Source organism: Schistocerca serialis, chromosome 9 (genome assembly GCF_023864345.2).
Source record: "Schistocerca serialis cubense isolate TAMUIC-IGC-003099 chromosome 9, iqSchSeri2.2, whole genome shotgun sequence".
Classification (NCBI taxonomy): domain Eukaryota; kingdom Metazoa; phylum Arthropoda; class Insecta; order Orthoptera; family Acrididae; genus Schistocerca; species Schistocerca serialis.
The window spans coordinates 427695952-427723312 of NC_064646.1; the positions used below are offsets into that span (position 1 = coordinate 427695952).

The 27361-nt window shown below is 44.0% G+C and overlaps 1 protein-coding gene across 5 annotated transcripts in view; it reads right to left on the bottom strand.

Annotated features, from left to right (window-relative positions):
* The window catches only part of LOC126418612 (PAX-interacting protein 1-like), a 176809-nt gene that overhangs the window by 138861 nt on the left and 10587 nt on the right, over positions 1 to 27361 (bottom strand). For all 5 annotated transcript variants that reach the window (XM_050085450.1, XM_050085447.1, XM_050085451.1 and 2 more), the window contains exons 6-9: positions 23300 to 23458; positions 8719 to 9279; positions 5406 to 5540; positions 2145 to 2405 (exon numbers count right to left, since the gene is read on the bottom strand). In XM_050085450.1, coding sequence (XP_049941407.1) covers positions 2145 to 2405; positions 5406 to 5540; positions 8719 to 9279; positions 23300 to 23458 — 1116 coding nt within the window. The remainder of the gene's footprint in view (positions 1 to 2144; positions 2406 to 5405; positions 5541 to 8718; positions 9280 to 23299; positions 23459 to 27361) is intronic.

Below are 27361 nucleotides of genomic sequence, written 5' to 3' on the forward strand. Positions count from 1 at the left end.
ATTCAAGCTGAAATTATATGCTGTAACCAATGGTGCTCCAATCAATCAGGCTTCACACTTGTCTTTTATGCTGCCCAGTATTAACAATGCAAGACTGTGGTCATTGCAGAAAGACAGGAATCTGCCAAAGGCACTAAATTTTGATACACAGTAGATGGCGGGTTTGGAGAGTGGAAGCTGATGCAATGACATACATGCCACATATCTGGCCCACAGAATACCACGTCTAATTGTCGATACAGCTGGTCTCACACCTGTGGTAGTCCTCCAGAGTATTGAGACAACACGACGATTAGTTTTAAAGTCTATTATGGTGACACATATGAGGTGGTAATCTCCCATATTATGGGCATATGGAATGGTCCAGAATCCGCTCATCATTGAGAGCAATCTTCTTCCATCCATTGGTACCCCACACGCTTTGTGTCATAGTAATATATCCTGCATGAGCTGAAATGTTATAACAAATCCATTTCTAAGAGATCAACTGTTCTGTCCTATATGGTCACACATGATGGTATTGTTGACTTTGATGGCAATGAGCCATACTGAGATATGTTTCCATGTTGGAACATTGTTTGACAGTTCTTCATTTCAAAAGCTGGATGCAACTGTAACCTTCCTGGTACCACAATAAAGAGAACTATTGGGCCTATGTGTGCACAATCCCTCAGATATCACTTACTTCCCTCAGATATCACTTACTTTTGGTGCGCTAATCATTTAAAGTGGAGACTGCAATATTGTGTGTCTACTTTGACCAGTAAGTAATAAGCACAGCAGCTACATGATAAATATGGTGACTACAAAAACATGTTTTGAACCATAAATTAAACAGCTGATTATCACAATTTTTACATTAAAAAAACAACATCATGAGTTACAACTATGATACTCAACCAAATGTTAATAAAATAAAGAAAACTGGAAAGAAAATAAGAGTATTGTAGAAAAAAAGGAGCTATAGCTGGAGGGGAGATGAGTACATTCGGTACAAAATAAAAATAATATCTAGGATATTGGAATTTCACATTGAAATCAAAAACAAGTATTGTAAAATAAACTTTAGCCCAAATGGAGACTGCAACAGAACATTAGAAATATATGTCTCAAATAGGAGTAATTTGAAGTGGTAACAGAAAAACAAAAGCTGTTTATCAAAAATGAAGCAAATTGGGTAACGCAAAAAAAGCTGGAGTATAGCAAATGATACATAGTATGAACTAAAAAACATTAGATTTATCATAAAGAAATAGAAGTTGGTATCGCAAATTTTGTTTGATCTTAATTATGTTGCCTTATTAACTGGTCATGAGTATGTTCAGTGCCATACAATGCATTTAAAATTATTTTCTACAAAATTATACTTTTTCAGTGAATTATTGGTCATTTTTTAATCTCATATTCCCTCAGTTAATTTCATAATAATAAAATGCACTCCCAGAATACCTTTCAGAACTTCTGCTACCATTCAAAATATCAACAGAGTTGAAAGCAGTACTCGACTACACGGTCGCCTCCATATTTTGCAATAAAAGCACTGAGATCTTGAAAAAAAATCTTAGAATTACCAACAAAGAAAACTGGTACTTTGTTTCTCATATACAACCAAGATTACAGAAATATGTTTGAAAACTAGACGCCACTGCTGCAGCCACCATCTGAGATTGGATTCATTCAGGCCATTCTTTCTGGGTGACGCAGTTTCCAAAAATTCAGTGTATCATACGTCAATGTCAATGTCTAGCCACTTCTGAAGTATGCCAAAGTGAAGAAAATCCAAGTGATTTGTATGCCAATTCACTTTCCATCCAATTACGAAGGAGGGTTGGGGTGGTAGCCTTATTATATTCTCACCAGTCAGCTGGATGATATTTATGGCTTTCTTAACTTGCACATTAAAATACATAATTCTGTAACAAGTCACAGAGAGTTATGTAATGGTATAGCACTCTATCTCAATTTATATGTAAGCAATCCAAGCCTAAAAAATTCTTACGATGTTGCTTTAACGAACACACTTTTCTCTGTGTCAGAGCTCAATTCACGAGTACATAAACAATTAGGTTCCTAGTACAGTACGCCGGTGAAGCTTCCTCGGTAGGTGTATGACCAGTGCCAATCTTACTATCTTTCTGCCACACCTGCTGAGGACGAGGCTGTGCTTGCTGCTGTTGCTGCTGTGCTTGCTGCTGCTGCTGCTGAAGCAGCTGGCGGTGTTGTTGCACCCAGCGTAATTGCTGCTGAGGTGACAACCCGTGAGGCACTTTCACCAACTGCTGCTGTGGCTGCGGTTGTTGCTGTGGGACAGCTTGCTGTGGTTGCTGCACCACCTGCTGCTGCATAACAGGTGCCGGAGTGCCAGGAGGGGCAGCCCTCGCTAGCTGTTGTTGCTGCTGCTGTTGCTGTTACATAAACAGAGCACACCACTAAAGTGAAGGCAAGAAGTGTCATCATTAAGTACTTATGGCTGATGCTAATATTTGGTGAGACAACACATTCAACAGAAACTGTAAACCCCAGTTTTCAGTAAAGTGCCTTTGGCATATATGGTTCCAATAAAATGATTTATTTCATTAAGCAAGCAACAAATTAAATTAATATCACAAAAAAGGAAATAAGAAGACAACCATTCAGTATTTAGAAGATGTGTTGATACATACACTGAAACAAAGAATGGACATTAGGACTCAGTTTCTGAACTTGCATCCTTTCTCGAAGTACATAAATACATACAACATGCACACACACATACCCCAGTGCTGTTGTCCACCTGATTTAAATTGCAGGCATGGGAGAGAGTAGTGCTGTGGCGCACGTGTGTGTGTGTGTGTGTGTGTGTGTGTGTGTGTGTCGCGCGCGCACGCAGTCTTTTCATATATATCTATTGGCAATACTGACATTTGTCCTGAATACATGTACTGGCCAGCAATTCTGTGTGATAATCAGTGGAAAAATGCTCCAATCAGAGGATAAAAAGGGCAAATATGCTACTGTTTATTAAAAAGACAGACTGAAAAGTGGGAAACCAGCTGCCTCATTCAACCTTCTACAGCACCCTTAAAAATTTTTGGCATACCAACATATTCATACTCTCTCTAACACACAACTCAATTCTTATTCCCACAAGCTCCCATAATTGTAACTCGCTCACACCCATTAGTCCATCGCTGTCAGGGCCCTGCCTCCACAGCCATAGTCTCCTTCATTCTGTCCTACAAGGTATCCTCTCACAGTCACTGTCTCCCTCTTGCTCTATCTTACTGCTACCACCTTCATTCCTTCCCAATGCTGCTGTCTGCCCCCCCCCCCCTCTCTCTCTCTCTCTCTCTCTCTCTCTCTCTCTCTCTCTCTCTCCCGCCCCCCATCCTCACTGTCACTGTCCTAGAATCTGTCTGTCATTATCACTGGTTCTCACCCAGGTCCACTTTCTCCTCCTCTTTATTCCTCTTCACTGGCACTGGCTCTGTCCCCTGCAATTTTTTCCTAGCAGTGTTCTGTCACTGTCAATTATGCTCCACTGCCACTATTCCCCTATCTTTCTCTCACATTGCTATTGTCTCATGCACTATTTCTACACCATAACCACTGTCTCCTATCTTTCAGTCTCTGTTACTTTTCCATCTCTTTCCTACTACCACTGTTGCCTCTTATCTGAGTACAAAAAACTGTGAATATGTTTGCAATATTTAAGAAGAAAGTAGAATGAGGTAGCTGACCTTCCAGTCAGAGTGTTTTAATAAACAGGAGCTCACTCACCTTTTTTGTGCTCCCACTGAAGCATTTTCCTGCTGGTACCCTTCCTTTTTTTTCTATTGCTATTCTGTATCAATCCCCCATTAGAATTAAATTTTCAGCTCTCTTAAAGACCCGAATAATTCCTTGTATCTCAGAATGGTGTTTATATAAATTCATCCACATTCATATTTTCCTATTCATTATAAGAACTACTCCTGCAGTACCCATACTTGATTTTGTTTTGATAAACCTGTGCTCATCTGACCGAAAGACCTATCCACCTTGGCACCGCACTTCAATAATTCCCACTTTATCTGACTTCGACCAACCCATTTCTCTTTTTAAATTTCAATTCTACCAACCCAATTAAGGGATCCTAAGCATTCCGCCATCTGACCCATACAACACCAGGTTCATTTTTCCTTATAACAACATCCTCCTGAGCAGTCTCCACCTGTAGATCTGATTGGGACAATACTATTCCTCCACAGCACTTTACACAAAAGGATGCCATCACAGAAAGTCATACAATAGAGCTGCATGTCAACACAAAATATAATGGCTACTGTTTCCTCTTGTTTTCAGCCATTTGCAGTACGAATAAAACAAGACCATACTGGTTAATGTTACAAGACTTGGTCAGTCAATCATTTAGACTGTTGCCCTTTCAACTACTGGAAAGATTGCTTCCTATCTTCAAGAATCACATGTTAGTCTGGCATCTCAACAAATACCCATCATATATGGTTGAACCATGTACAGCTAACTGTATTATTGAGGCACAAGTTACCCTACTGCAACGGAGTCCATGGTTCATGGCGGACTGTTGGTCAATTACACAAGACTAATCCACTGAAGTATTAACGTACATGCACATGTTGTGACTTTGATGCTAAAGTCTCAGTCCACCCACACCCAGAACAGTTTCCTTCTTCCATGTATGCCGTCACATAATTTGCAGTGTACATTAAACAATCCTATCAAATAGTGTGTGCCCTGTTCTTCAACAGTGCCATCACACCATTCAGGATGTAATAATTAATCCTTAAAAGCAACTGGGTGTTATCAAGGATGTGCATGGGACAGAAGGGGTGGGGGCCGTACATCACAAGCTAGAAGGTTCAGCTGCAGAGTGGGCATGTGTGTGTCTAGTTTAATAATAACAACATATAAATAATCACACATACATGCATTTTTGCAATAAAACCTATAAATAACAAAGTGCTGTAGAAAATTAACAGTGAAATATCAGTACAGTACTTCAAGCAACTTTTAAGATTTGAAAACATGCACCATCAATGCATATCCCACATTATAACATTTTAATTCTTATGAAGTACATAGCAAGCAACGTTAATACATAAAATGTAACTATACAAATAAGGTGCAAAGCACATAGAGCTGGCAACCAAATTTCAGTGCTGTAAATTGCAAAAATGTGAAAATTTGCATGCATATGAGTCAGTTTAAGTTCTTTTCAAATAACACAGAAAAAATATTTTGATGTAGATGACAGGAAGTTGTAGTAAATTAACGACCTAACCTAAATTTCATTCTGTCGTGGCAACACCTAACCTGAGACTTCCGCGAAAAACTATACGCTTGCCTAACTGTATAAAACTTTGAAACAAAACAAAAAAAAGGGAACAAACCACAATAATACTTACCTGCATTTGACGCTGCAATTGAAGTTGCCTTTGTTTTTGTAGTTTCTGTAATACTAAAACTCGCCTCTGACTATCCATTTGCTCTAACTGAGCTACCATCTGAGCATCTAGGTGAATCAGTTGTCGTGGAGGACCCTGAAAGGATGATACAACAGTTTATACATAACTAATTTAGACTCTTTTAAACTGAAAAAAAGATAAAGGTAGAAACTCATTAACCCCTCTCACAGTCTGTGTTACTTATGTGCCTAGTACTCCCAGCAGCACTCTATCCAACAGATCTGTAACTACGCCAGTGTGAGACCTGTACAAAGTTGTATTAATCAAAGAAAATAGTGTGGAAGATTAGGGTTTGTCATGAATAGACTTCCCTGGTGGAATCAGTTACAGGATATTTGTTACTTTATTTGACTTTTAAGTCAAAAGGTGATCTCTCTTTGTAATCAAAATTATTGTATTTTCTATCTAGAGCATCCCATATCGCAGTAACACTGATGAACAAACGGTGTACTTATTTTTTTTATGTAATGCGTGGGTTTCTTTGAAATCCTTGTATTGTGGGTACACAGCTACTATAAATTCATTATATGATGTCATTCTCCACTTTTTCTTGTAACTGTTTTTCTTACTCTACTTTAACTTCAGCCTATATGCCATTGTCATGCGTCTACAAAGATACAACATAACACACTAGGTAAACATAATAGGAGAACAAGAGTTCACAGACTTATAAGAGTCAATAGCATGTTATAACATAAAAACAAGTTAAAAACAGCAATGCCTTTGTGGTGTAGTCTTCTGCCCCCCACCCCTCCCCACAACTGAGCATAATACAAAATTTTAACCAAGAAAGACCAAAGCTCTTTCAGGTGCTGAGTGCCACTATGTGGACAATGGTCTTGATTTCATATGTGGGGATAAGACCACCTTTACCAAGCACAAGATCCAAAAAAGTCACCTTCAATAATAAAAAATTGCATTTCTGCAGCTAGCAATGAAGGCCATTCTCCAAGAGGCAACAGAAAACCAACTGAAAGTTTCATAAATGCTCCTCCTGCATCATCATGGTAACTGATGCAATAGCGAATGTCATGAATCAACTGCTCTGAATACTGTTGGTAAATTCCCGGCACAGAAAAAATTTCAAAAGGCAAGCAGTTAAACTAGCTAAGTCCAAAGGCAGTGATGATGACCATGAAATTCTGAGAAACTGCATCAAATGGTAACTACATGTAAGCACCACACAAGTTGATGTGGGAAAAATATTAGCCTCCTCCCACCAACTTTGCCAACAATACTACCTGCCGCGGAATGGGATACGAATTCGCAACACGTTGTGCACTGACCATCTGTTTAAAATAGATGCAAGGTGGTATTGGACTTCTGAAGCACCACCAAATCAGTGGCCCACTGACTCAACAAAATAGGAGAAACAACATTCTGATCCTGACAACGCTGCAAATTGGCCTTTACCTTGTCACGAATGGTGAAGGGAATAGGGTGGGGATGACAAAATTTGGGAACTGCCAACTGCTTAAGAGAAACATGTGCCTTGAAATTTTCTACTTGGCCCAAGGTATTCTCAAAACAGCGGGCTGTAGGACTGCAGTAAGGGGTCCAAATGGTGTAAAGAAACGGACTGAGACACCAAATGCACTTCATAAACAATCTGGAAGCCAAAAACAGGAAAATTGTTAGAGCCCAAAGATATTTTGCACCGTCGGTGAATTTACCACTTACAAGGCAAGGTTCCGTTCCACATTCTTATAGCGTGCAGAGACTGAAAACTGCCCCCACAAAGGAATGTGCTATTTACTTTAGCATACGCTCTGACGCAGTAGCTGTCGGAGACAGTTGTAGCATTCAGTGGAAACATTGGGGGTCAAATGACTGACTTGCAGCCCTCAACTGTCAAAAACAGTTGCCAAATGACCTTCACGCCGACATGCTCCACACATAGCCTCCACATGTAGGCAACATCAAACATGTAACAAATGACAATGGAGGCACGATTGCTGGCTCGCTCACAAGTGAAAGAACAATGCCAAGGACCCAAGAAACACCAATGGCACGAATTACAATGATGCGAGCGACATAAACCTCCCGAGATCAACACACACAAGGACAGACAACAATGCAATGCCACTGCACTGGCACTGTCAATGGAGGAAATACAGGGCGAATTAGTGGGAGTCAAGGCTGCCTGAGGTATCCCATGGGGCACTGGGGGCTTCTAAACATGTACACCGGATTGAGCCATGTGTCAGTTATCATAAAGGTCATTTCTTGCAGCTGATGTTTCCAAAATTGGGCAACAAGACCTAAAGAAAGGTCAGACAAGGTCAACGCTCTAGTGTGAAGCTCATGGTTGGGCGCTGGAAGCAACTGACAAAGCTCGTAAAAGGGTAGTTTCTCAAACTCAACAGAGGGCTTCAAATTTTGGACAACTTCATACAAACCTGCACTGCTGGACAAAAATGCAGCCTTATTAACTTGACTGATGATATGTCTTACCTATCTTAGCTAGTAATGCAGCAAGAACTGGCAAAAGTAATTGTCCCACCTTTCCACTGACTCGCTGAAACTGGCATATGGCAACAGGGATGAGTGGGTGGGTGGGTTGGTTGGTTGGTTGATAGGTGGATGGGGGGGTGGGGGGTGGGGGGTGTGTGCAGTCAACGGAACAGTGGATGCCCAGCTCCTCACTAGCAAGGCAAAGGTGCAAAGCAGTTCCCATTCTGGGTTATCAGGTCGGCATCTGCTCCTGTTGCTGCTCCTTCTGTAAGCGCAACTCTTCCGCCCAGCATTGTAAAAGTGATGGGCCCACAGTAGTCCAAGTGAACACTAGGAAAAGGGAAAGAAAATATAAGAGTGTCCCAAGCGTAAGAACATCCTTTGTTGCTACTTTAGTAGATGCCCAGGAGTGACAACACTGCTTCACTACACAGTTGGTGTGTGTACTTCAAGTGCTGATGGTGGCTCGATAATAGACAGGGAACAGAACCCCACACATGGGAAGCAAATTTGTGGTGCGACTCAATCTATGGGAAGCACAGAGTCCAAACCCACTTAGAGACCTGCATGTGAAGAACTCCGTGCATGGCTGGAATGGATGGCTAACAGCTGTGATGTCCGCTGGTGGGGACACTAAAGCTGGAAATAATGTATTAAGGATCTGAAAAGTACTGTCATGTTGGTGGTGGGAATTCTGAAAATTAAGATGATTATTTACAGTAACACAAAAATAAACACATCAATTTGATATATTAGGCACATACTTATGTCAACAAAAATCAGTACAACCACAACTAACCTGAGGTTGGCCCTGCTGACCCCATACAACTTGCCGCTGCAATTGGATCTGCTGTTGCTGCTGCTGTGGCGGTGGTTGAGGCTGGTGCTGCTGCTGTTGTTGCACTACCTGTATCTGACGCTGCTGCTGAAGCTGGTACTGCTGTTGCTGCTGCTGTTGCCACGTCACATCTCGCTGCACTGCCGCTACTGTATACTGTTGCTGGCCAGCTTCTCGCAACAGCAACTGCTGCTGTTGCTGCTGCTTTTGGAGCTGTAATTGTTGCAACTGCTGCTGGAGCTGCAACTGCTGTTGAGGTTGGCCTTGTTGCTGCTGTTGCTGCAGCTGTAACTGCTGCTGAAGTTGCAACTGCTGCTGCTGAAGTTGCACTTGTTGCTGCTGCTGTTGCTGTTGCTGTTGTTGCTGCTGCTGAGTTTGCTGCTGAACTACTTGCTGCACAAGATGCTGTTGTTGCAACTGTTGTTGCTGCTGTTGCTGCTGCTGCTGTTGTTGCTGTTGTTGTTGCTGTTGCTGCTGCTGCTGTTGCTGCTGCTGCTGCTGAATCTGCTGTTGCTGTAGTTGCTGAAAGCAGCAATCAAAACACTATATGTTGGCCAAGCAGTAAGACCTTATATTGAGCAAACAGTAAGAAAAACCTAAGGGAATTTTAGGAAATGAATTAAAGTAGAAGAAATAAAAGCTGCAAGGAAATTGTTGCATAGTATTTTTCAGTCTCAGTTTGAACAAATATCATAACTGGTTTCAATTCTTAGCAAGTCATCATCACATGACTTCAATACATTACAGCCCTGCAAAAACTTTGAAGTTTGCAGATGAAAATATAATTCTGTCAGAAACTGCAAATGACTTGGAAGAACAGTTTAATAGCATGTACAATTACATTAGTTTAATGGAACGGATAATCTTGAAAAGAGGTCACAAGGCGAACATCATTAAAGGTAAAACTAAGTTAATTTCATACTACAGTATTTAATACACATTGCCATATTTGACGTGATCCCTCTCCTTTCTTTCAACTTTCAAAATGACCCGCTAAGACAGTTACAAGTAGATAAGAATAGTTACAGTGGACCAGCAGTTCAAATCATAATTTTTTACATTAACAAATAAAAAAAAGTGGTACGTGACAGAAAAACTTTCTAGTACAGATGAGTACTGAACCCCAGACATTTGGAAAGATGATATAGATCTTTCCCACTTAATAATTACTGATATATATATTAATTTCTTTAAACTTGTGGTGCAGATTAATGCATAAGGTGTGTTCAAAAGAAGTCTAAACTTTCATTATAACATCTCTAGTGCTCATTGTAATACATTTAAAGCACTGTCCTCCGCCCCCCCCTCCCCTCCCCCCTCGGTCACAGTAGTCCCCTCCACTGACAATACACCAGATCCAAGGTTTCTTCCATTTCTGGTAAGCCTCCTAAAATGCTGTTTATGGGGTGTCACATTGTCCTGTATATTCTCTGTGGTTTGGAAACAATATTCTTTCGCCGTGTTTTCAAGTTTGGGAAATAGGACTACGCCCGCTAGGTCCAGAGAATAAGATGGATGAGGCACAATGGAAGTCTAATGTTTTGCCAGATAGCGGCAGACAAGAAGCGACATTTCAGCGAGTGCACTGTAATTATAAAATGTCCAAGTCTGATTCCTCTTCACTCAGCCCTCTTACTGCACATGGTATTCCTCAAACGCATTAAAATTGCTGACGGACTTCCTTGTTTACCAGGTGGTACAAATTCCTGATGGACAATGCCTTCGTAGTTAAACATCACACCAACATCACCCTGATCGGGGAGCAACTATTTTACATGAGGAACTCTTTTCACAAGTACGTAGCAAAATTTCACACACACACACACACACACACACACACACACACACACACACACACACACACACACCACATTCTTGTTCAAGCTCTTTCACAGGCATTTTCTCACTAATCCGACAAACAGCTCGTGCGTGTGCTCACTTCGGTGGCTGTAGATTGGCAACTATCACTCATAGTAAAAGTTTGTTATCTAAATCTGCCATTAGGGATGCTCAGTAGCCACAGCATGCTTCCTCTGCAGTAGACGTGCTACTTCAAAGCTCACTATTTTTTATAACACATCTCGTATTGCATATACTGGTGCAGGATACAAACCATGGTTTTACTGGGGCTTCGCAGTTAGCTAGAAATTGTATGCAACTTAGCACAATGAAATGAATGGTCACAGTGGTGTGAAGGGGGAGGGACGGGACTATGAGAAATGCACAATTTTAATTGCACACTATTATTGTTTCAATCAGTTAGCAACACTTGCTACTGTTCAGTTCTCATCTTTCTACATGACAAATCAGTGAAAATGATTCACTTTATACATGCTGAAGCAATGCACTGTCATTGACAAAACTTTTTACAAGTGTGGGACAACTTCAAAGATATGTTGCAAGTAACGCACAAATTTTCAGTCAGCAAAACATACCTGGCTCATTGACAGTTTACTGAGTCACTGAAAAATTTGAGGAAAGTGGTTCAGGTACTGATGTTGAGACATCAAAGTGACACTGTAATAGCCAGTCTGCTGAAAATATTCCATCAGTAAATGACAGCATAGTCCAAGTCTCCGAACCTTGATAACAAGAATTGAACAGTTTAAGGAGAGCCATGCAGCAAATTCTGACACAGGATTTTCATCTAAATACCTACATGAATCAACTTAGGCCACAAATACTGCTAATTGACCATTTCCGGCATTTTGAATTTGCAAGTTGGGTGTTGGAAAACGGAAATGTGGATGCAACGTTGCGAGGAATGTCATCTTTAGTGATGAGGCACATTTTCTATTGATTGGCTATGTCAAAAAGCTTAATTTTCAGAGTTGAGATGAAGAGAATCATTGCATAACCATCCAACAATCAATGCATACACAAGCCATTGTTGGTTGGTTGGTTGGTTGGTTTGGGGGATTAAAGGGACCAGACTGCTACGGTCATCGGTCCCTTTTTCCAAAACTGAAAAACACCCACACAGAATAAAAACAACAATGGAAAAGACTACACAGGACACGAAAGACTTAGACAGAGACCAGACAAAAGGAATTAAAATCACACAGTGTGTGGCAGTGGTTGGCCAACCATAGAGACAAAAAAGGAAAAGCCAACCACCAAGAAACACACTAAAAACTCAGACCAAAATCGTAGGCCAAAGGCCAGAATCAATACAAAAAGGACAAACAGATTAAGTGATAAAAGCCCCCTGCCCAAATAAAACGCAAAACTAAGCCTGCCATAGCAGTGTCATCTTTTAAAAGGGCAGGGAGCGTATCAGGCAGCGCAAACGTCTGCCTGAGCACAGTTAAAAGGGGACAGGCCAACAAAATGTGGACCACTGTCAAAGCCGACCCGCAGCGACATAGAGGCGGGTCCTCATTGCGCAGTAAATAGCTGTGTGTCAAGGGGGTGTGGCCAATGCAGAGCCTACAAAGGACTACTGAGTCCCTGCAAGTGGCTCGCATGGATGACCGCCACACATCCGTCGTCTCATTGATAGGACGGAGTTAGTTTGGCGTGGTCAGGTTGCACCATTCAGTGTGCCAAAGTTCAAAAACTGTGCGGCATAAGATCGCTTGCAAATCAGTCTCTGGGAGGCCAATGTCCAGAGATGGTTTACTGGTGGCCTGTTTGGCCAGACTGTCAACATGTTCATTGACGGGTATCCCAACATGGCCTGGGGTCCACACAAAGACCACAGAGCGGCCGCAACAGGCAAGAGTATGGATGGACTCCTGGAAAGCCATCACTAGACGAGAGTGAGGGAAGCACTGGTCAATAGCTCTTAAACTGCTCAGGGAGTCGCTACGGGTAACGAAGGACTCACCTGAGCTGGAGCAGATATACTCTAGGGCACGAAAGATGGCGACCAGCTCAGCAGTGAAAATGCTGCAGCCAGCCGGCAATGAATATTGTTCATAGTGGTCCCCTAGAGTCAGAGCTTAACCGACATGACCAGCAACCAACGAACCGTAAGAGTAAACAACGGCAGAGCCCTGATACGTGGCAAGGATGGAAAGAAACCGGCGGTGGAAGGCCTCCAGAGGGACTGAGTCCTCTGGGCCCTGTGCCAATTCGAGCTGAAGGCAAGGGCGAAGCACACACCACGGGGGTGTACGCAGAAGGGCCCGGAAAGGAGGTGGAAGAGGGAAAACCCCAAGCCCAGAGAGAAGCTCTCTGATGCAGACCGCGATCGTACAACCTGACCGGGGCCGACGTTCTTGGAGATGGACGACCGACTGTGGGAACAGAAGACGATAATTAGGATGCCCGGGCAAGCTACAAACATGCGTAGCATAAGCGGCCAATAAACGTTGGCACCATAACCGCAGTGGAGGGACACCTGCCTCCACAAGTATGCTGTCCACAGGGCTGGTCCGGAAAGCACCAGCGGATCCCGCTGTGAAGGATTGGGTCCAGAACCCGCAATGCAGATGGGGATGCTGAACCATAAGCCAGGCTCCCATAATCCAGACAGGACTGGAGTAACGCCTGGTAGAGACGTAAGAGGGTAGAGCGGTCAGTGCCCCAGCTGGTGTGCGTCAAGCATCGCAGAGCATTAAGATGCCGCCAACACATCTGTTTAAGCTGGTGAATATGTTGGAGCCAAGTCAACCGGGTACCAAAAACCACACCGAAAAACCAATGTGTCTCCACCACAGCAAGAAGTTTGCTGGCAAGGTAAAGCCGCGGCTCAGGATGAACGGTTCGTCGCCGGCAGAAATGCGTAACACAGGTCTTTGCAGCCAAAAACTGGAAGCCATGCGCTACAGCCCAAGACTGCACCTTGCGGATATCGCCCTGCAGCTGACGTTCAGCAGCTGCAATGCCAATGGAGCTATAGTAGAGGCAGAAGTCGTCAGCATACAAGGAAGCTGAGACAGACGTTCCCATCGCCACAGCGAGCCCATTAATTGCATTTAAAAACATGCAGACACTTAGGACAGATCCCTGTGGTACCCCGTTCTCCTGAATTCGAGAGGAACTATGGGAGGCTGCAACTTGCACGCGGAAGGTACGACGTGACAGAAAATGTTGTAGGAAAATCGGCAGTGGACCCCGAAGACCTCCACCGTGAAGCGTAGAGAGGATGTGATGGCGCCATGTTGTATCGTGTGCCTTCCGCATGTCAAAAAAACAGTGATGAGGTGCTGACGGCAGGCAAAGGCTGTACAGATGGCTGACTCCAGGCTCACCAGATTGTCGGTGGCAGAGCGGCCTTTACAGAACCCACTCTGAGACGGAGCCAGAAGGCCCCGAGACTTGAGTACCCAGCTCAATCGCCGGCTCACCATGTGTTCGAGCAACTTGCAAAGAACGTTGGTGAGGCTAATGGGGCAGTAGCTGTCGACCTCCACTGTGTTCTTGCCAGGTTTCAAAACAGGGATAACAATGATTTCCCACTATTGCGACGGAAACTCACCCTCGACCCAGATATGGTTGTAAAGGTAGAGGAGGTGTCGCTGGCAGTCCAGCGAGAGGTGTTTCAGCATCTGACAGTGGATGCGATCTGGCCCCAGAGCTGTATCAGGGTAAGTGGCTAGGGCACTGTGGAATTCCCACTCAGTGAATGGGACATGGTAGGATTAAGGATGGCGGGTGTGAAATGAAAGGCTCCGATGTTCCAACCGCTCTTTAATGGAGTGGAAGGCCAGTGGGTAATTCACAGATGCAGAACTGAGAGCAAAATGGTCTGCTAAGCGGTTTGCAATTATGTCAGAGTCAGTACAAATTGCCCCATTCAGTGACAGCGCAGGGACGCTGACAGGGGTCTGATAGCCATAGAGGCGTCTAATCTTGGCCCAGACCTGCAATGGAGAGACTTGGAGGCCAATGGTGGAAACATACCGTTCCCATCACTCCTGCTTGTGTTGGCGAATGATGCGGTGTGCCCGCGCATGCAGCCATGTAAAGGCGACGAGGTTTTCTATTGAGGGATGCCGCTTGTGACGCTGGAGTGCCCGCCTGCGATCTTTAATCGCCTCGGCGATTGCAGGCGACCACCAAGGCACAGTCCTCCGCTGAGGGGACCCAGGAGAATGGGGAATGGAAGATTCTGCGGCAGTAACGATGCCGGTGGTGACCGAGTGAACCACCACATCAATGGCTTCATTAGAAAGAGGCACAATAGCGGCAACGGAGGAGAACAAGTCCCAGTCAGCCTTATTCATAGCCCATCTGCAAGGGTGCCCAGAAGAGTGACACTGTGGCAGTGACAGAAAGATCGAGAAGTGGTCACTACCACACAGGTCGTCATGCACACTCCAAAGACGGTAAGAGGCTAGGGCTGCAGATCGAAAGGTCGATGGCTGAGTGCGTGCCATGCGCCACACTGAAATGTGTGAAGGCACCATCATTTAAAAGGGAAAGGTTGAGCTGTGTCAATACATGCTCGACGGTGGCGCCTCGACCTGTTGCCACTGACCCACCCCACAGAGGGTTATGGGCGTTGAAGTCGTCCAATAACAGGAAAGGTGGCGGCAATTGGGCTATCAGCGCAGCCAGGACACGCTGCGGGACATCACCATCCGGTGGAAGACAGAGACTGCAGACAGTAACAGCCTGTGGCATCCACACCCGAACAGCGACAGCCTCTATAGGAGTTTGTAGAGGGACAGACTCGTTGTGAAGGGAGTGAAGGACATAGACGCAGACGCCACCAGATACCCTTTCATAAGCTGCCCGGTTCCTATAATAACCCCAATAGAAACGGAGGGCGGGGGTTCGCATTGCCTGAACAAGTTTCTTGAAGAGCAATGCAGAAGAAAGGGTGAAGGCTGATAAGTTGTCGGAGCTCAACAAGATTGTGGAAGAAACCGCTGCCGTTCCACTGGAGGATGATATTGTCCATGGCTGAGAAAGAAGTGAAGGGACTGGGGAGGCAGATTAGGCCGCTGGGCCACCTGCTGCCTCCGCTTGAGCACCTGTGCAAGTGCTATCCATTGCATCCGAGGGACCGGCGAGATCGAGGTCCTCAGCGGACACCAGGATCTCCACCTCATCCTCAGACGCAGAGCTCGAAGGGTGCAGTGGGGTGGGTGCCACCACAAGTTCTTTGGCCTTAGAGGTCTTTCTCTTGGACGTATCTCGCTGAACCTTGGGTTTCACCAGCTGGGAGGGCTTCACTGATTCAGTCTCTGGGCGGAGGAGGATCACGAAGCCCTACGACCAGCCGCTGGTGGGAACTTATGCCACTGTCGGGTGTCATCCTTCCCGCTGGTAGAAACCTGGGAAGGGAGGGACCCAAGGGACCCCTTCCGAGCGAGGGTAGCCCAAGAAGTTGGACGCTTCTCCGGCTGAGAAGCGGACGTCCCCGATGGGTGGGAGGGTGTTGCTCCCGAGGTAGGTGGTGCAGGAACTGCAATGGGGTTGGGAGAGCCCCCCACGGGCAAGGGGGCATGTGGAGTTGTACGGCTCTGTGATTTGGCTGGAATATGTTGAACTGATGGGGCTAACACGGTTGTCGATGCAGCAGCATAGGAGGAAGTCATTCACACAGGAAGTAGTCGTTCAAATTTCCTCTTGGCCTCAGTATAGGTCAGTCGGTCCAGGATCTTATATTCCATGATATTTTGCGCTCTTTCTGTAAGATCCTGCAGTCTGGCGAGCAAGGTGAATGAGGCTCTCCGCAGTTGACACCGATGGGAGGCGGGCCATATGGAGTATCAGGATGTGATGGGCTTCCGCAATCTCGACATGTGAGGCTGGAAGTGCAGCGGGAAGACATATGCCCGAACTTCCAGCACTTAAAGCACCGCATCGGGGGAAGGATATAGGGCTTGACGTCACATCGGTAGACCATCACTTTGACCTTCTCCGGTAACGTATCACCCTCGAAGGCTGAGATGAAGGCACCAGTAGCAATCAGAGTATCCTTCGGACCCAGATGAACGCGCCGGACGAAATGGACACCTTGGCGCTCTAAATTGGCGCACAGTTCGTCATCAGACTGCAAAAGAAGGTCCCTATGGTAAATAATACCCTGGACCATATTTAAACTCTTGTGGGGTGTGATCGTAACGGCAACATCCCCCAACTTGTCACAAGCTAGTAACCGTTGTGACTGGGCAGAGGATGCCGTTTGTATCAGTACTGACCCAGAGTGCATTTTGGACAAGCCCTCCACCTCCCCAAACATGTCCTCTGAATGCTCGACGAAGAACTGAGACTTTGTGGGCATGAAAGACTCCCCATCAGCTCTCGTACAAACTAGGAACTGGGGCGAATAACTGTTACTGCCATCCTGAGACTTACGCTTCTCCCACCGTGTGGCCAGGGACGGGAACATTTTCGGATCGTATTTCTGAGCATTAAATTGAGCCCGAGAATGCTTAGAGACTGCTGGAGGCTGGCCACCAGCAAGAGATGATGTACCACGCTTCATTGCGGGCCATCCGCCTTGATGCCACGTACTCCAACCAAGGGCCCTCCCCACGGGCCTAACCCAGCCTCAACAAGGGCCACCTGGCAGGATGGCTATTGCTGGGAGTCCCGATACCCCAGGAGGATAGGCATCTACTCCCTGGCATACGTGGGGAGTTAGCGAAACAGGCATCAGCAGAGCGATCCCTGTGTTGTCAGGGGGCTACAACCAACAGGGTACATGGCGGCCCCACCACAACGGACTGGCTACCGTGCTGGATCTTAGGTGCAAAAATGTCCAAGGTCGTCGTCTCAGCAAAAAGCAACACTGCACAAGGCGTAGTTGTAATCGCACCCAGGAATGTATCCTCTTCCAAGAGGTGGAAAACGAGTAGGACAGCATTGTGACGACGAGAAAGCCGGCTAAAGGTCTCAATGCACGACGGATACAGTGCACCATGTAAGGCGCCCTTCCCCAATTGGCTCACTCTTCGGAAGAATTTAGAAAGATAGAGGTCAACATACATGGAAGAATCTTGGAGATACTAAAAGGTATCAGATAGATTATATAATGGTAAGACAGAGATTTAGGAACCAGGTTTTAAATTGTAAGACATTTCCAGGGGCAGATGTGGACTCTGACCACAATCTATTGGTTATAAACCGTAGATTAAAACTGAAGAAACCGCAAAAAGGTGGGAATTTAAGGAGATGGGACCTGGATAAACCGACTAAACCAGAGGTTGTACAAAGTTTCAGGGAGATCATAAGGGAACAATTGACAAGAATGGCGGAAAGAAATACAGTAGAAGAAGAATGGGTAGCTTTGAGGGATGAAGTAGTGAAGGCAGCAGAGGATCAAGTATGTAAAAAGACGAGGGCTAGTAGAAATCCTTGGGTGACAGAAGAAATATTGAATTTAATTGACGAAAGGAGAAAATATAAAAATGCAGTAAATGAAGCAGGCAAAAAGGAATACAAACGTCTCAAAAATGAGATCGACAGGAAGTGCAAAATGGCTAAGCAGGGATGGCTAGAGGACAAATGTAAAGATGTAGAGGCTTATCTCACTAGGGGTAAGATAGATACTGCCTACAGGAAAATTAAAGAGATCTTTGGAGAAAAGAGAACGACTTGTATGAATATCAAGAGCTCAGATGGGAACCCAGTTCTAAGCAAAGAAGGGAAAGCAGAAAGGTGGAAGGAGTATATAGAGGGTCTATACAAGGGCGATGTACTTGAGGACAATATTATGGAAATAGAAGAGGATGTAGATGAAGATGAAATGGGAGATATGATACTGCGTGAAGACTTTGACAGAGCACTGAAAGACCTAAGTCGAAACAAGGCCCCAGGAGTAGACAACATTCCATCAGAACTACTGACAGCCTCGGGAGAGCCAGTCCTGACAAAACTCTGCCATCTGGTGAGCAAAATGTATGAGACAGGCGAAATACCCTCAGACTTCAAGAAGAATATAATAATTCCAATCCCAAAGAGAGCAGGTGTTGACAGATATGAAAATTACCGAACTATCAGTTTAATAAGTCACGGCTGCAAAATACTAACGCGAATTCTTTACAGACAAATGGAAAAACTGGTAGAAGCCGACCTTGGGGAAGATCAGTTTGGATTCCGTAGGAATATGGGAACACGTGAGGCAATATTGACTCTACGACTTATTGTAGAAGCTAGATTAAGAAAAGGCAAACCTACGTTTCTAGCATTTGTAGACTTAGAGAAAGCTTTTGACAATGTTGACTGGAATACTCCTCTTTCAAATTCTGAAGGTGGCAGGGGTAAAATACAGGGAGCGAAAGGCTATTTACAATTAGTACAGAAACCAGATGGCAGTTATAAGAGTCGAGGGACATGAAAGGGAAGCAGTGGTTGGGAAGGGAGTGAGACAGGGTTGTAGCCTCTCCCCGATATTGTTCAACCTGTATATTGTGCAAGCAGTAACGGAAACAAAAGAAAAATTTGAAGTAGGTATTAAAATCCATGGAGAAGAAATAAAAGCGTTGAGGTTCGCTGATGACATTGTAATTCTGTCAGAGACAGCAAAGGACTTGGAAGAGCAGCTGAATGGGATGGACAGTGTCTTGAAAGGAGGATATAAGATGAACATCAACAAAAGCAAAACGAGGATAATGGAATGTAGTCGAATTAAGTCGGGTGATGCTGAGGGAATTAGATTAGAAAATGAGACACTTAAAGTAGTTTTGCTATTTGGGGAGCAAAATAACTGACGTAGTCGAAGTAGAGAGGATATAAAGTGTAGACTGGCAATGGCAAGGAAAGCGTTTCTGAAGAAGAGAAATTTGTTAACATCAAGTATAGATTTAAGTGTCAGGAAGTCGTTTCTGAAAGTATATGTATGGAGTGTAGCCATGTATGGAAGTGACGCGTGGACGATAACTAGTTTGGACAAGAAGAGAATAGAAGCTTTCGAAATGTGGTGCTATAGAAGAATGCTGAAGATTAGGTGGGTAGATCACATAACTAATGAGGAGGTACTGAATAGGATTGGAGAGAAGAGGAGTTTGTGGCACAACTTGACTAGAAGAAGGGATCGGTTGGTAGGACATGTTCTGAAGCACCAAGGGATCACCAATTTAGTATTGGAGGGCAGCGTGGAGGGTAAAAATCGCAGAGGGAGACCAAGAGATGAATACACTAAGCAGATTCAGAGGGATGTAGGCTGCAGTACGTACTGGGAGATGAAGAAGCTGCACAGGATAGAGTAGCGTGGAGAGCTGCATCAAACCAGTCTCAGGACTGAAGACCACAACAACAACAACAACAAATGAGGTCAAACCCGAGAGGGGACCATCACATAATAACGAAACATTTGAGACTCCTTTTAGTCACCTCTTACGACAGGCAGGAATACTGCGGGCCTATTCTAATCCCTGAACCTGCAGGGGGGCAAGCCATTGTTCGCTGCCGATTTTGGACAGATGCAGTGACTAGGCCTTACTTTTTCTAGAACATCATCTGGGTTGTAGCATTACCCCCATTTTATTCAGCCTGTACACTGAGCAAGCAATGAAGGATATTAAGGAGAAATTTAAAATGAAATTTACGTTCACGATGTTAAAGCATCATGTCCAGAATGGTGAGGTAGCTGGCCAGCCTGGATGTTGTTTTTAGGCAGTTGCCCACAGCTCATTAGCCAAATACTGTTATGGTATCCAAGTCATGCCTCAGTTACACAATTTGCAAATGTTTGGAAAACTTTCACAATCTTTCTCATTGATAACACTATCTACAGATCATTTGGGTACACACATTCCACTTCGGGAGACTAGAGTGTGGCAACAGGAAGGGTATCCAGCTACAACTTAAATTAGCTACACCAAAGCCAACAGTAACCATGCAAACCCCCTAAGATGCGAGACACAGGCACAAGAAAAGACGGAGGAGGAGGAGGAGGAGGAGGGAATATTGAGGTAATTAGAGTAGGAAATTAGAAAGTAAAACTATTACACGACTTTTGCTGTCTGGGTAGCAAAATATAACTGATGAATCCAAAGTAGAGAGGATAAAAATGCAGACTGGCAATAGCAAGGACAGCATTTCTGAAAAACAGGACTTTAATAAAATTAAATGTTAGGAAGTCCTTTCTGAACATGTTTTTCTGGTGTGCAGCCTTGTGCGGAAGTAAAATGTGGAATATTAGCAGTTCAAACAAGATGAGAATAGAAGTTTTTGAAATGTGGGTCTACAGAAGAATGTTGAAGATCACCTTGCAAACACAGCTGGTAAGAGAAATGGGGCGGTAGCTAGAAGGAAGGTCATTACTGTGCTTAGAAATGGGTGTGACAGTGGCTTCACGCAAGTGTCTGGGAAACGTGCCCTCTGCCCAGATGCAGGTATACGTATGAAGCAGAAAGTGCTTGCCCACAAAAGAAAGGCGCTGTAACAGCTGAATGTGAACATCGTCTGGCTCTGGGGCAGAGAATCAGGACGAAGTGAGAGCATGATCTAGCTCCCTCATAATACAGATGTCAGTGTAGCACTCACGATTCTGAGAAAAGAAGGGTACCCCCAGAGCCACCTCTGTTCATTTCCGTTGAAGGAAGGCAGGGTGATAATGGGTGGAACTCGAAAACTGCGCAAAATGCCGGCCCAAGGTGATGGAGATAGCAGTAGGATCCATGATGACATCTTCTGCTACTGTCAAGCCAGAAGTTTGGGACTAGATCTTAGTCCCAGAGAGCTGCCAGAGGAGGGACTGTAACTGTTAGAAGAACTAGTGAATGAAATCCAGTTAGGTTTTTTTTGCTATCTCGAGGAATGCGATGATACTGTGCAAGCAATCGTTTATAATGAATGGAGTTTGCCATCATAGGATGACAGTTACAAATGCAGAGAGCATGTCTCCGTGCGCGAATTGCGACATGCCACGCCTCAGTCCACCAAAGGAACAAGACAAGGCACAGTAAAGAGGAAGTGCGAGGAATAGAACGTTGGGCAGTGGTAAGAATAAAGTTTCTAAACGATTCTACCTGGTCAACGCAACTGGAGAAATGTCATTCATCGAAGGTCGCCAGGGAGGAATAAAGCCTCCAGTCAGCCTTTGTTGCCATTTGGGTGTGACACATAGGTAGGGTAAGAGTCAGTAAATGGATAGCACACGGGAAATGGTCGCACAAGTAGGAGTCAGAGAGAACGGACTTCAGACGATCGGCAAGCTGGGCAGTGCAGAAGGATAGGTCCAAATGGGAATAGGTGTGTGTGGAGCCTGAAAGGAAGGTGGGTGTCCCTGTGTTAAGGCAGAAGAGGTTAAGCTGATTGATAAGGTCACCCCAGAGGGCACCTCTCAAGATAGGTTCTGGGAGAACCCCAAAGACGATGGTGCGCATTAAAGTCACCGAGCAGCAGAAAGGGATGAGGTAGCTGCCCAATAAGTTGGAGGAAGTCTGTCCTGGTGACATCAAATGACGGAGGGGGGTAAACGGTACAAAGGGAAAATGTACAGTGACGAAGGAAAAGGCGAACTGCAACAGCTTGAAAGCAGGTAGTCTGAAAGATGACTACGAAATTTAAGGTCGCATGTCTGTGTGGCCCTGTCCTTCGTGGAGCGAGATGTAGCACAAACAGTACTGTAGGTGGAGGATGGTAGAACGCAGGGTTTCCGACTAGACAAAAACTTGCGAGCGACCGTGTAAGGCACTTTTTCCTTCAGCCAGATCTCCTGGGCAGCCCACTCATAGAGATACATGGGACAATCTCAACAGGAGGTAGCATGTTTGCTTTTGCAGTTGATACAGAGGGTAGGAAGAGGCTGACAGTTGACCTCATGAGCATCCCTACAACAGGTTACACATTTGGACAGGTATCAACCATTGGTTGCGAAAGCTTCAATTTTGTGTGTGTATTTGTGTTTGTTTGTGTGTCTATCAACATGCCAACACTTTCGTTTCGTAAGTTACATCATCTTTGTTTTTGGGACATTAGAATGGGGTTGAAATGATAACACTGGTGGCAGCATAACAGGTTCAGAATGTATGGTCAGACTGTGATAACTTCATAATGTGCTTTGATCTTGGACGGAAGCACCACTCTATCAAAAGCGAAAAAAAGAGTGCATGTAGGCACAAAGGATGCATCTACCTTTTTCATCGTCTGATGGACGGCAATGGCACCATGATCAGAGAGGTATGTTTGGATTTCTGCCTCGGTCAGACCATCGAGCAACCTAGTGTAAGTAACACCGTGAGAAGAACTCAGTGTTTGATGGGCCTCGACGCGAACAGGTTAGATAGCCAAGGAGAAGCAAAGCTGCAAACAGTTGTTGAGTTTGAGAAGCTGTTTCAGCTGTGAAATGAATTGTGTACTTTCTCTGTAATTATAAAGTTCTATTTTTCTTGACTATCTGGGCACCCTTCTCCATTTGTGTGTTCGTTGTCCACAACAGTCACCAAGTGTTGTGTAACATCACTATATTTAAGCGAAATTAGTAAATATTTTGATATTTATGTACAGAAAATAAAGCTATTTTATACCATCACTGAAAAAAATTGTTTATCTGGATACAATACACTAACTACAAAATGGTGTTTATTAAATAATTTTGTATCTATATTCACGCATATTTTTCAGGCCCTTATTACAGGTTGCCGGAAAGTAAGTTTTGCTTATATGGATTACAGTCTGATGTGGTCATACTAACCCCAACTTGCCTCCAAGGAGGCCCAGGTGGCTGAATGACTCTCTGCTGTTGAAGGAGAGCCTGCTGCCGCAGCATTGCAGCCTGAGGTTGCATAACCCGTTGCTGCTGGGGCTGCTGCTGCTGCTGTATTAGTTGCAACTGTTGTAGCTGAGGAGTTGCCTGGAAAAAATTATGTTTTATCAGAAATTAGTAGTAAACATTTGCTGCTGTCCAAAAACATTACTTTGTACAATATTTTCCAGACGTTTCAAATTTCAAAATTCCAGTTTAAAAGTATTGGTGTCCCTTCCCACTGAGTGTGTACTCATCACATTGCCTTGTATCCCAAAAGTCTTAAAGACAAACCACTAATTTTTCATGACCTGGAAAAATAAAGAAAGGGAAAAGAAAATTGAATTACAAAACTGTTGTAGCTCAGTCTATACAGACATCTGCAAGTCATGTGCAAGACAATTTACCATGCAATTTCATTATTGTTGAACAAGTAAAATAATCAATTTTCAACAAATATTTTTTCAGTTTGATAAAGCTTGAAGACGTATACAAAAAGCCATTCTTCCTGAAACATAATATGAATACATGGAATAAAATGGGCATAAAGTTTATGTTTGTGCAGCAAATAACCTCTCAAATGTTTTCAAACAATGGAAAGTTCAGGATAGTATTACAACAGTATTATGAAACGGACAGATTGCTACTCACCAAATAGAGGAGACGCTGAGTCGCAGACAGGCACGACGAACAGACTGTTATACTTAAATTTTCGGCCAAAAGACCTTATTACAAAGTAGGAAACACACACACACACACACACACACACACACACAAACACACACGACCATTCTCTCTGGCAGCTGTGACTGGGCTACGAAATGTGCATGTGTCTGAAGTGTCCAACAACCTGTAGTGGGTGATGGGCTAAGGAAGAGGCATAGTACAAGGGGGAGGGGTGGTTGCAGGGTTGGTTGGTTCGAATTGGGGAGGTATAGTGCTGTTGGACATAGTGGGGACAGTGTACGGCTGCTAGGTGCAGTCATGATGTTCGGGGTGAAGAGCAGGGGGGCGGGTAAGCGAGTAGAGAAAGGGGAAATATGTGGTGTGTTAGCAGAGTAGAAGGCTGTGCAATGTTGGAATGGGAGCAGGGAAGGGGTACATAGAAGGACAGGAATTACCAACATTGAGGCAAGGGGGATTACAGGACCATAAGATGTATCGACACAAGAGTTCCCTCGTGCGCATTCTGGTGCTGGTAGGGAGGATCCAGATGGCACAGACTGGGAAGCAATCATTGACATGAAGACCAAGGGTCTCAATGAGCCCCTCATGGACCGAAATTATCCTCCCAACCTCATACAGAAACAGATTTCCCAAGCTTTATCTCTCCAATCGCCTACAACAGCCCATGTACCCAGTGCCTAGTCACAAGAAACCGTCCCCCTCATGACCCAACACCACACAGGACTCAAGCAACTGAGTCATATTCTCCACTTGTACCTCTTGTTGCGCCCTAAAATTATGAATATCATATCCACTATCCTTCCCACCCCTCCCACAGTGGTATTCCATGCAATATACAATATCCTTGGTCCATCCTCATTATACTTCTGCTGTCAATCCCTTGTCTCATGACTCATATCACTGCAATAGACCTAGATGCAAGACCTACCTCATACACCACCACCACCACCACCTACTCCAATCCAGTCACAGGCATCTCCTATCCCTTCACAGGTAGGCCTATCTGTGAAACCAGTCATGTGACCTACAAACTAAGCTGCAGCCATTGCGCTACTTCCTACATGGGCATGACAGCTAACAAGCTGCTTGTCTGCATCAATGGCTACTGACAAACAGTGGCCAAGAGACAGCTGATCCAGCCAGTCACTCAGCAAGCTGCCCAACACAATGTGCTTCACTCCAATGACAGCTTTACAGCCTGTGCCATCTGGATTCTTCCTTCCAAAACCAGTTTTATTCTTAAATGCACAGGTGGAAACCCTCCCTGCACTATATCCTGATCACACAAACAGCACTACACCCTCCTCCTCCCCACCTCATGCCACCTCCTTAACCCCACCACACACCTCAGATTACTAAACACAACAGACACAGGCACAGTTCACAGTCCAGCCACAGTGGCTGGAGACAGGTGTGTGTGTGTGTGTGTGTGTGTGTGTGTGTGTGTGTGTGTTTTCTACTTTAGAAGAAGAAATTTGTCTGAAAACTTATACATCACATTCTTTCCACTGTGCCTCCCTGCTACTCAGCATCTCCTCCCTATAGTGAGTAGCAATCTATCTTTTTCATAATACAATAATGATATAGTCTGAAACAATGAATTAAAATTTGTACCACAAAGACTCGAACCCGGATTTCCTGCTTACTATGCAGGTGCATGGACTACCCTATTGCATCTCCCTTCCCGATACAAATTCTGATCCACACTTCAGCCCATTGCTAGGCCCTTTTAAACTTGCATCAGTATTGCCGAGGCTCTCCAATATTGGAATACCAACTTAGCAATGAGCAAATTGAGGTTAATCTTGCCAGTACCTCAGGTGTAGGTGATATATTAATCATATACAGTTGACGTTCCTGCAAAACATTGAGGCCCACCTTCTTCTACGATAATGATGTGTAGTGAAGCAATTTATAATACTCTCAAACCTTTTGTGGCTTGTAGAAATAATTTTCCAGTAGTCTATTCAAAGGTCTGACAACACTTGCTTCCTGTGCCTTTTCCCCTGAACACACTTCCCCATCCAAAATCACATACTAGATAAAGCACCACAAACAGCTAAACAACTTTATACCACACTTCTCTTGCTTGCTTTTTGAATAATGCAAAAATGAATTAGCCTAAAAAATGTGACATATCTTCATCAACTATCAAACATCTATATAAAACAAATGAAAAAGATGACACAGAATGAAAATGCTGAAGAAACAGTTGAGTTTTGAGAAATGTCAAGTGATGCCTTCACATCACCAATTTAAAGAAAAGTGTGTACAGGAGGACAGTCAGCTGCTAACATCTAAGTGTCTCATCTGCTGCCATGAATGTATTACGTAGTAACAGTAGTGAAGCTGATAGTGCAAAAGATACTGCAATGTCATATTCTTTACCTTTAACCAAATTGTGATACACTATACAACCATAACTGTTTTTATACATGTTCTTTCAGCAGGCACATTCTTGCAAATGACACACTATATTACTTCTTTTCCTTATCACATACTTCAACATTCAACCGCGCAGAAATCTTAATCAGTACCAAAATTATCCATTTTCCCCTACTGAGCCAGAACCATCAAGTATTTCTTCCAATGAATCAAAAACACTAATATTACCCAATTTCGCCACCTCAAAGCTATGATAGCACATGAACAGTGAGGCAGCAACACTCATATAGCCACCAGAAGAAACATGAACACAACCCAGGCCATAAACAAAGTGCTATTCTCAGAAGGCAATATTTATCTAGTTGAAATACACCAAACTCAAAAGCGAACACAATGATCAGGTAAAGGTGAATAAGATTTTTTAAGATAGATTCATAATCAAATCAGTTAAGAGCGCACTCCATCAGGGTTGCCCCAAGTGAAATTCCCTGGTATTTCCATGATTTCCAGATAAGTTTTACCGTTCTTTCCTAACAAATTTTCAGATCTCAAGGGTGCATAAAGACACAAGTTGACAAATAAATGTAGGGACTTCTGTATTTCTAAACATGTGAGCAAAAATCTTAGGTACTAACATCAACATCTTTTGTAACGAACTTTTTAAATGGAGAAAGCAAGCCAAATTAAATATGTATTTCATTAAGACCACTGATGTTATAATATTTCAGTAAAACAAACTATATTTGGTGACAAAAATATTCATTTCCTTGGAGTCGCAGGGCAGATTTAAAATACCTTCACTGATTTCAGAAATAACCTCAGAAAAAAATAGGCCTCTCGAAAGAAGTGTATAAGGTGGGGAAGAGTTGTGTAAACCAACACTGTAGATGACCGCCAATGAGATATTGGTTCTATTATATTCATTATATCAGTTGTTAT